This window comes from Patagioenas fasciata, chromosome 2 (assembly GCF_037038585.1).
Source record: "Patagioenas fasciata isolate bPatFas1 chromosome 2, bPatFas1.hap1, whole genome shotgun sequence".
NCBI classification, from domain to species: Eukaryota; Metazoa; Chordata; class Aves; order Columbiformes; family Columbidae; genus Patagioenas; species Patagioenas fasciata.
This window is the reverse complement of record NC_092521.1, coordinates 1,185,291-1,194,232: the sequence shown is the minus strand read 5'-3', so window position 1 is coordinate 1,194,232 and position 8,942 is coordinate 1,185,291. Positions and strand designations below refer to the sequence as shown.

At 68.0% G+C, this 8,942-nt stretch overlaps 1 protein-coding gene across 1 annotated transcript; it reads left to right on the top strand.

The window, feature by feature from the left end:
* The first annotated feature begins 580 nt into the window (after nt 1–580).
* On the top strand, nt 581–8,698 carry DGAT1 (diacylglycerol O-acyltransferase 1). Its single transcript, XM_071803726.1, has 17 exons — nt 581–741; nt 1,550–1,637; nt 2,037–2,077; nt 2,875–2,960; nt 3,041–3,093; nt 3,177–3,282; nt 3,362–3,490; nt 3,576–3,641; nt 3,758–3,861; nt 4,561–4,599; nt 4,694–4,735; nt 5,790–5,834; nt 5,925–6,037; nt 6,164–6,229; nt 6,319–6,406; nt 8,020–8,082; nt 8,180–8,698. The coding sequence occupies exons 1-17, from the start codon at nt 596–598 to the stop codon at nt 8,324–8,326; spliced, it is 1,422 nt and encodes a 473-aa protein (XP_071659827.1). The 5' UTR covers nt 581–595; the 3' UTR covers nt 8,327–8,698.
* The last annotated feature ends 244 nt before the right edge of the window (nt 8,699–8,942 follow it).

Below are 8,942 nucleotides of genomic sequence, written 5' to 3'. Positions count from 1 at the left end.
CCCCCATGTACACCCCTGTACCTCCCCAGCCCCCCATACCCCTTGACCCCCATTACACCCCCTGACCCCCCCAATCCCATAGCCCCCCATATACACCCCTGTACCTCCCCAGCCCCCCCCATACCCCTTGCCCCCCATTACACCCCCACCCATGACCCCCCCAATCCCATAACCCCCCATATACACCCCTGTACCTCCCCAGCCCCCATACCCCTTGCCCCCCATTACACTTCCACCCCATGACCCCTGCACTGTGGTCCCCACATTGCAAACCCCCCCGTGTCCCCCGTTGCACCCCCACCCCTATAGCACCCATAGCCCCACACCTCCGCCCTCCCATTGGCCAGCGCCGCCCCGCCCCACCCCACCATTGGCTCACCTCTCCGCAACCCGCCTCCCCATTGGTTCATTCCATCATCCATCACGGCGCCTCGGGGCCCGCTGGGAGTCGTAGTCCCGGCCCTCCCCCGCGCTCCCATTGGCGGGGCGGGGCGCGGGGGGCGTGGCGGGGCGGTTGCCAAGGTTACAAAGGCCGTGGCGGGCGGGGGGCGCGGTACGGTGGCCGGGAGGCGGCGCGGCCAGGCCAGGCCCGGCCATGGGCGATCGCGGAGCGGCGGCGGCGGGGGGGACCCGGCGGCGGCGCGGGGGGGGCCCGGCGGCGGAGGGGGCTCGGCCGACCCCCGGGACCCCCCAGGACGACAGCGCCGGGGACTCCGGGCACGACCCGGGCGGAGATTTCAGGTAACGGAGCCACCGCGGGGCCGCGACCCCCACGCCGGGCCCGGGACCCCCCGCTCCCGGTGTCCCCGCCAGGGTCCCGGTGTCCCCGCCAGGGTCCCGGTGTCCCCGCCAGGGTCCCGGTGTCCCCCCCGCCCCGGTGCTGTCCCCTCGCTGTGTCCCCCCAGGCTTCTCGGTGACCCTGAAATCCCGGTGCCCCCCCGGTGCCCCCCCGGTGTCCCCCCCGCCGTGTCCGTGTCCCCGGGGCCGATGTCCCTGTGTCCCCCCCCGCCTCCCATCCCCCTCCCGCCGCTCCCGGTTCCTCTTGCGACACCGCGGGGCGGCCCCTGCTTCCGTGTCCCCCCGCCCGGGGCCACCGTGTTCCCCCCGGTCCCCCCCACGGTCCCCCCCCGGTCCCCCCTCGCTGACCCGGACCCGTTACCCCCCCTATCCCCTCCCTGTACCCCCGGGGGGTCCCATCCCTGGGTCCCCAATCCATGCCACCACCCCCCCCCACACCCAAAGGGGGACACAGGGGTCATGGGTGACACCCCCCTGTCCCCCCCTCCATGGGGCGCGGGGGGGGCACAGGATCGGTCCCTCCCCCCCACCCCGCACCCCCATATCTTATCAGTGGCACTGGGGACTCTGGACCCTGCGTGTCCCTGTCCCTCCCCGGGGGGGACAATCGTGTCCCCAGGCCATGGCGGGGGGCGCACAGAGACCCCCCCACCCTGCCCCAAATCCTGTTCCCCGCCAAGGGTGGCCCTGGCCGGGTGTCCCCCCCACACTGACTGGGTGTGTCCCCCCCCCCCCCAAATTGTGTCCCCAGGTGTCACAAGGTGCAGGAGTCCCTGCTGAGCTCGGCCAGCGGCTACAGCAACTACCGGGGGGTCCTCAACTGGTGCGTGGTCATGCTGGTGAGTTGGGGACACTTGGGGACACTTGGGGACACTTGGGGACACAGCGGCGGTGGCACCGACCCCCCCGCTGGGGACACAGAAGCCCCCACCTGGGGTGGCTTTGTCACCATGGGGCAGTCCCCGGGGTGGCGTTGATTGAATGAACGGGGGACACCCGTGCGTGTCACCCGTGCGTGTCACCCGTGCGTGTCACCCGTGTCACTGCATCGGGGTGGCACCGACCTCTGTCCCACTCCCCCAGTGACTCACGGTGCCACAACCCTTGTGCGGCCTCGTGGCACCGGTGACGCAACCGCGTTGTCCCCAAGGCCCTGGGAGGGGGGACACACACACACACGCATGGGGGGGTCCGTGGGGCTGGTTGTCACCTCTTTGTCACCTCCTTGTCCCCTCCAGGTGCTGAGCAACGCGCGGCTCTTCCTGGAGAACCTCATCAAGTGAGGGGGGGACACGGGGGGACAGGGCCATGTCACCCCCACTGTCACCCCCACTGTCACCCCCGCTGTCACCGGCGTGGGGCTGGGGGGACATTGGGGGTGTCACTGTCCCCACACAGGCTGGGGGGGACATTGGGGGTGTCACTGCTCTCAGATGGGTCTTGGGGGGACATTGGGGGTGTCCCTGTCCCCACATGGGTCTGGGGGATATGTCACTGTCCCCATGTGGGTCTTGGGGGGACATTGGGGTGTCCCTGTCCCCACACAGGTCTGGGGGGGACATTGGGGTGTCACTGTCCCCACATGGGTCTGGGGGATGTGTCACTGTCCCCACATGGGTCTTGGGGGGACATTGGGGTGTCCCTGTCCCCACACAGGTCTGGGGGGGACATTGGGGTGTCACTGTCCCCACATGGGTCTGGGGGATGTGTCACTGTCCCCACATGGGTCTGGGGGCTCTCAGGGTGCCCCTGTCCCCACATGGGTCTGGGGGATGTGTCCCTGTCCCCACACAGGTCTGGGGGCTCTTGGGGTGTCCCTGTCCCCACACGGGTCTGGGGGGGACACTGGGGATGTCCTTGTCCCCACATGGGTCTGGGGGATGTGTCCCTGTCCCCACATGGATATGAGGGGTGACATTGGGGGTGTCCTTGTCCCCACATGGGTCTGGGGGTGTCACTGTCCCCACGTGGGTCCTGGGGGGACATTGGGGGTGTCCCTGTCCCCACATGGGTCTGGGGGCTCTCGGGGTGTCCCTGTCCCCACACGAGTCTCTCGGGGTGTCCCCGTGTCCCCAGGTACGGGATCCTGGTGGACCCCATCCAGGTGGTGTCCCTGTTCCTCAAAGACCCCTACAGCTGGCCCTCCCTGTGCCTCGTCATCGGTGAGTGACCCCCCCGGACCCCCTGGGGACACTTTGGGGGGGCTCTTTTGGTGTCACCCCCCATCCTCCTCTCTCCGCAGTGTCCAACGTCTTCGTGCTGGTGGCCCTGGCCCTGGAGCGCCGCCTGGCAGCGGTGAGCGCCGGGGTCCCCCACCTTGTGGGGTGTCCCCTTGCCTTTTGGGGTGCGTCCCCCCTTTAATTCCCCCCCGCCCGCAGGGGTCGCTGTCGGAAGGCGCGGGGGCCGCCCTGCACGCACTCAACCTCCTGCTCGTCCTCTGCTTCCCGGCCGCCGTGGTCCTCGCTGTCACCTCCGTCACCCCCGGTGAGGGGGGGGGACAGGAGCTGGGGGTCCCCCGGAGTGTTGGGGACCCTCTGACCCCCCCCCGGTTCATCCCCCGCAGTCGGCGCCGTCTTCGCCCTCGCCATCTACACCATCATCTTCCTCAAGCTCTTCTCCTTCCGCGACGTCAACCGGTGGTGCCGGGAGAGGAGGGGGCACAAAACGCCCCCCCCGGGGACCACGGATGCAGGTATGGGGTGGGGGGGGGGGGGGGTGGCAAAATTGGGGGTTGACAACTTGGGGGGGGCTCACGCTTTTCCCCCCCCCCCCAACAGCCAGCAAAGCCAATGGGGACGTGGGGACAAGCGGTGTCACCTACCCAGCCAACCTCACCTATCGCAGTGAGTGCTGCCCCCCCGAGGGGCCCAGTTTGGGGGGGTGGGGGTCCCTATGGGTGTGACCCCCCCCTATGGGTGTAACCCCCCCCCCCATGGGTGTGACCCCCCCTGTTTTGCAGATCTCTACTATTTTCTGTTCGCCCCCACCCTGTGCTATGAGCTCAACTTCCCGCGCTCCCCCCGCGTGCGCAAGCGCTTCCTGCTGCGGCGCCTCTGCGAGATGGTCTGGGGGGGCCCTGGGGGGCTTGGGGGGGTCCTGGGGGGCTTGGGGGGGGTCCTGGTGGGTTCTTGGAGGGGGGGGGTTCTGGGGGTTTTGGGGGTGTCCGGGGGGTCCTGCTGGGGTTGGGCCCCTCTGGTTCCACAGCAAAGGCAGCAGGGATGGGAATGGGGGAGCTGAGATTGGGGGGGGGTGATGGGGGGGGGTCATGAGATTTGGGGTGAGGATGGGGGGGGGGGTGAGGTGGATGGGGGGGGGTGAGGTGGTTGGGGGGGTCACTGGGATGATTGGGGGGGGGCTTGAGGTGATTGGGGGGGGCTTGAGGTGATTGGGGGGGGTCCTGTGAGGTTTGGGGGGGTCTTTGAGATTTGGGGGGGTCCTTGAGGTGATTGGGGGGGTCTGTGAGATTTGGGGGGGGTCCTTGAGGTGATTGGGGGGGGGGTCTGTGAGAATTGGGGGGGGTCCTTGAGGTGATTGGGGGGGGTCTGTGAGATTTGGGGGGGTCCTTGAGGTGATTGGGGGGGCGGTCTGTGAGATTTGGGGGGGTCCTTGAGGTGACTGGGGGGGTCTGTGAGATTTGGGGGGGATGATGGGGGCATTCTGAGCTTTGGGGGGGTCCCTGCGGCAGGAGGGGGGGGCGGGAATTATCGGGGGGGGGGGTCCCTGAGGTGTTGGGGGGTCCTGAGGTGCCGGGGTCTCTTCCAGCTGTTCTTCACCCAGCTGCTGGTGGGGCTGATCCAGCAGGTACGGGGGGGTCGGGGGGGTTTTGGGGGGGTCTCCCCCCTCCTCAGTTTGGGGGTGGCCACATCTGCAGCCCCCCCCCCCCCATCTCTTGCAGTGGATGGTGCCGACCATCCAGAACTCCATGAAGCCCTTTCGGGTGAGTGACCCCCCCCCCGGGGTTGGGGACACCCCCCGGGGTTGGGGACACCCCCGAGGTTGGGGACACCCCCAGGGTTGGGGACACCCCCCGGGGTTGGGGACACCCCCCAGGGTTGGGGACACCCCCGAGGTTGGGGACACCATCGGTTGGGGTGGGGACACGCACAGAGGCTCCAGCTCCCCCATCTCCCGTCCCCTCTCCTGTCCCCGACTTGTCCCCCTGTCCCTGCTTGTCCCCCTGTCCCTGCTTGTCCCCCTGTCCCTGCTTGTCTCTCTGTCCCTGCTTGTCTCTCTGTCCCTCTGTTCCCCCCGCTTGTCCCCCTGTCCCCGCTTGTCCCCCTGTCCATGCTTGTCCCCCTGTCTCTCTGTCCCTCCTGGCTTGTCCCCCTGTCCCAGCTTGTCCCCGTCTCTCTGTCCCCCCTTGTCCCTGCCTGTCCCCACTTGTCCCTGCCTGTCCCCACTTGTCCCCCTGTCCCCCCTTGTCCCCCTGTCCCTCTGTCCCCCACACCTGTCCCCGCCTGTCCCCGTCCCTCTGTCCCCCTGTGCCCACTTGTCCCCCCGTCCCTCTGTCCCCCCAACCTGTCCCCCTGTCTCTCTGTCCCCTCTGCCTGTCCCCGTGTCCCTTGCTTGTCCCTCTGTCCTCCCCACCTGTCCCCGTGTCCCCACTTGTCCATGTCTCTCTGTCCCCGTCCCTGCCTGTCCCCCTGTCCCCCCAGCCTGTCCCCCTGTCTCTCTGTCCCTGTCCCTCTGTCCCTCCCGTCTGTCCCACTGCCCCTGCTTGTCCCCCTGTCTCTCTGTCCCCCTGTCCATGCTTGTCCCCTTGTCTCTTTGTTCCCCCACTTGTCCCCCTGTCCCCGCTTGTTCCCCTGTCCCTCTGTCCCCCCTGCCTGTCCCCTTGTCCCCTTGTCCCTGCCGCCTGTCCCCCCGTCCCCGCTTGTCCCTGTCCCCCTGCCTCCCTCTGCCCGTGCTGGCCGGGGCTCTGGGCCAGGGGTGCCAGGGGTGCCAGGGGTGCCACCGGGTGCCACCGGGTGACCGCGGGCGCCCCGCTGCAGGACATGGACTATTCCCGGATCATCGAGCGCCTCCTGAAACTGGCCGTGAGTTCCCCCACCCCCCCTGTCCCTCGCCATGCCTGGGGGGCCGGGTCCCCCCCTCACGTCCCCCGTGTCCCCGCCGGTGTCCCCCAGGTCCCCAACCACTTCATCTGGCTCATCTTCTTCTACTGGTTCTTCCACTCCTGCCTCAACGTGGTGGCCGAAGTGATGCAGTTCGGGGACCGGGAGTTCTACAGGGACTGGTGGTGAGGGGGGGACACGGGTGTCCCCAGGGGTGGGACACTTGGGGGGGGTCCCTGCGGTGGTGGGGACAGTGGGGACGCAGCTTTGCCCCCTCCTCCCAGCCCCATTTTGCTGCTGTTTGTCCCCAGGAACTCGGAGTCGGTGACGTATTTCTGGCAGAACTGGAACATCCCGGTGCACAAGTGGTGTCTCAGGTGGGGGGGCGGGAGGGGACTGTCCCCCGCTGTCCCCCGCTGTCCCCGCGCTGTCCCCTGGGCTCACGCTGACGGGGGTCCCGTCACAGGCACTTCTACAAGCCCATGCTCAAGCGGGGGGTCAGCAAGTGGACGGCGCAAACGGCCGTGTTCCTGGCCTCCGCCTTCTTCCACGAGGTCAGTGCCCCCAGAGCCCCCCGTCCCTGCCTGGGAACCCCCAAAACCCCCCAGCCCTGCCTGGGACCCTTTGAGCCCCCCAGTCCCTGTCTGGGACCCCCAAAACCCCCCGGCCCTGCCTGGGACCCTTTGAGCCCCCCAGTCCCTGTCTGGGACCCCCAAAACCCCCCAGCCCTGCCTGGGACCCTTTGAGCCCCCCGTCCCTGCCTGGGAACCCCCAAAACCCCCCATCCCTGCCTGGGACCTCCTGAGCCCCCCAGTTCCTGTCTGGGACCCCCAAAACCCCCCGTCCCTGCCTGGGAACCCCCAAAACCCCCCATCCCTGCCTGGGACCTCCTGAGCCCCCCAGTCCCTGTCTGGGACCCCCAAAACCCCCCAGCCCTGCCTGGGACCCTTTGAGCCCCCCAGTCCCTGTCTGGGACCCCCAAAACCCCCCAGCCCTGCCTGGGACCCTTTGAGCCCCCCAGTCCCTGTCTGGGACCCTCAAAACCCCCCAGCCCTGCCTGGGACCCTTTGAGCCCCCCAGTCCCTGTCTGGGACCCCCAAAACCCCCCAGCCCTGCCTGGGACCTCCTGAGCCCCCCAGTTCCTGCCTGGGACCCCCAAAACCCCCCAGCCCTGCCTGGGACCTCCTGAGCCCCCCAGTTCCTGTCTGGGACCCCCAAAACCCCCCAGCCCTGCCTGGGACCTCCTGAGCCCCCCAGTTCCTGTCTGGGACCCTCTGAGATCCCCCCCAGTCCCCATTCTGGACCCCTGAGACCCCCCAGTCCCTGCCTAGGACCCCCTGCCCCCCCTTGCCAGCTCCTGCCTAAGACCCCCCCCCTAGTTCCTGTCTGGGCCCCCCAAGACCCCCCAGTCCCTGTCTGGGACCCTCTGAGACACCCCCAAAAAACCCCTTTGTCTCTACTTAGCCCTCCCAGTCCATACCTGGGACCCCCCACTCCTTTTCTGGGACCCCCTGTCCCTGTTTGGGACCCTCTGAGAGCCCCCCCAAAACCCCTTTGTCTCTACTCAGCCCCCCCAGTCCGTGCCCAGGACCCCCCACTCCTTTTCTGGGACCCCCCCAGTTCCTCTCTGGGTCCCCCAAGACCCACCCATCCCTGTCTGGGACCCTCTGAGACCCCCCCAAAAAACCCCTTTGTCTCTACTTAGCCCCCGAAGTCCATGCCTGGGACCCCCCCAGTTCCTCTCTGGGTCCCCCAAGACCCACCCATCCCTGTCTGAGACCCCCCCAAAACCCCTTTGTCTCTACTCACCCCCCCCCAGTCCATGCCCAGGACTCCCCACGCCTTTTCTGGGACCCCCTGGGCCCCCCCAGTTCCTCTCTAGGTCCCCAAGACCCACCCATCCCTGTCTGGGACCCTCTGAGACCCGCGCCCCTTCCCCCCCAAACCCCTTTGTCTCTACTCAGCCCCCCCCAGTCCATACTTGGGACCCCCCACTCTTTGTCTGGGACCGCCTGTCCCTGTCTAGGACCCTCTGAGACCCCCCCAAAAACCCCTTTGTCTCTACTTAGCCCCCCCAGTCCATGCCTGGGATCCCCTAGGCCCCCCTGGTCCCCATCTGGGACCCCCTGGGCCCCCCCAGTCCCTACTGACCCCCATGTCCCCCCAGTACCTGGTGAGCGTCCCCCTGAAGATGTTCCGGCTCTGGGCCTTCATGGGGATGGCGGCTCAGGTGAGCGCGGCCCCGGCCCCACGTCCCTCCCGTCCCCCCGGGGAGGGGACACAGCGACCCGGGGTGGGGGTGACACCGTCCCCTGCCCCCCCCCCAGATCCCACTGGCCTGGTTCGTGTCCAAATTCCTGCGGGGGAACTACGGGAACGCGGCCGTGTGGCTGTCGCTGATCATCGGGCAGCCCATCGCCGTCCTCATGTACGTCCACGACTACTACGTCCTCAACTACGAAGGCACCCAGTGAGGGGGGGGACAACGCTGTCACCCCCCCGGCCGGTGCCGAGGGACGAGCCGCTGTCACCGTCCTCGTGAATTGAATGTCGGATCAATGCAATAGCCCCCCGGGTTGTGGGGTGACAGGGACGATCCCCCCCACCCTGGGGACGTGGGGCCGAGGCAGCAGCCGGGATCGTGGGGCTGTGTCCCCCCCTCCAGCTTTAAGCATTTTTGGCACTTTAAGGAACTGTCCCCATGTCCCTGTCACACTCCCCCGGGGACGGGGGTGTCACCTGGAGCCCCCCCCCGGCCCCGCTGCTGCCTCTGGCCACTTTTTAACCCTTTTCCAGATTATTTCTCTCAAAAATTGTGTGATTAAAGTCTTTGGTGTTTTTTCCAAGCCGGGGTGGTGCAGCCTCGTTCCCCCCCATTTCCCCCCATTCCCTCACTGGGGGGGTGGGATGGGGGTGTTTTTGGGGGGTGGGATGGGATGGGGGGGTTGTTGGGGGGCAGTTTCTGTCCCCCCAGGAAGGTTTGGAGAAGGTGGTTTGGGGTGGGATGGACAAGGTGGGGAGAGCGATGTGACCCCCCCCGGGACAAGGGACAATTCTGCTGCCACCTTGGGTCCTTGTCACTCTGGGCGG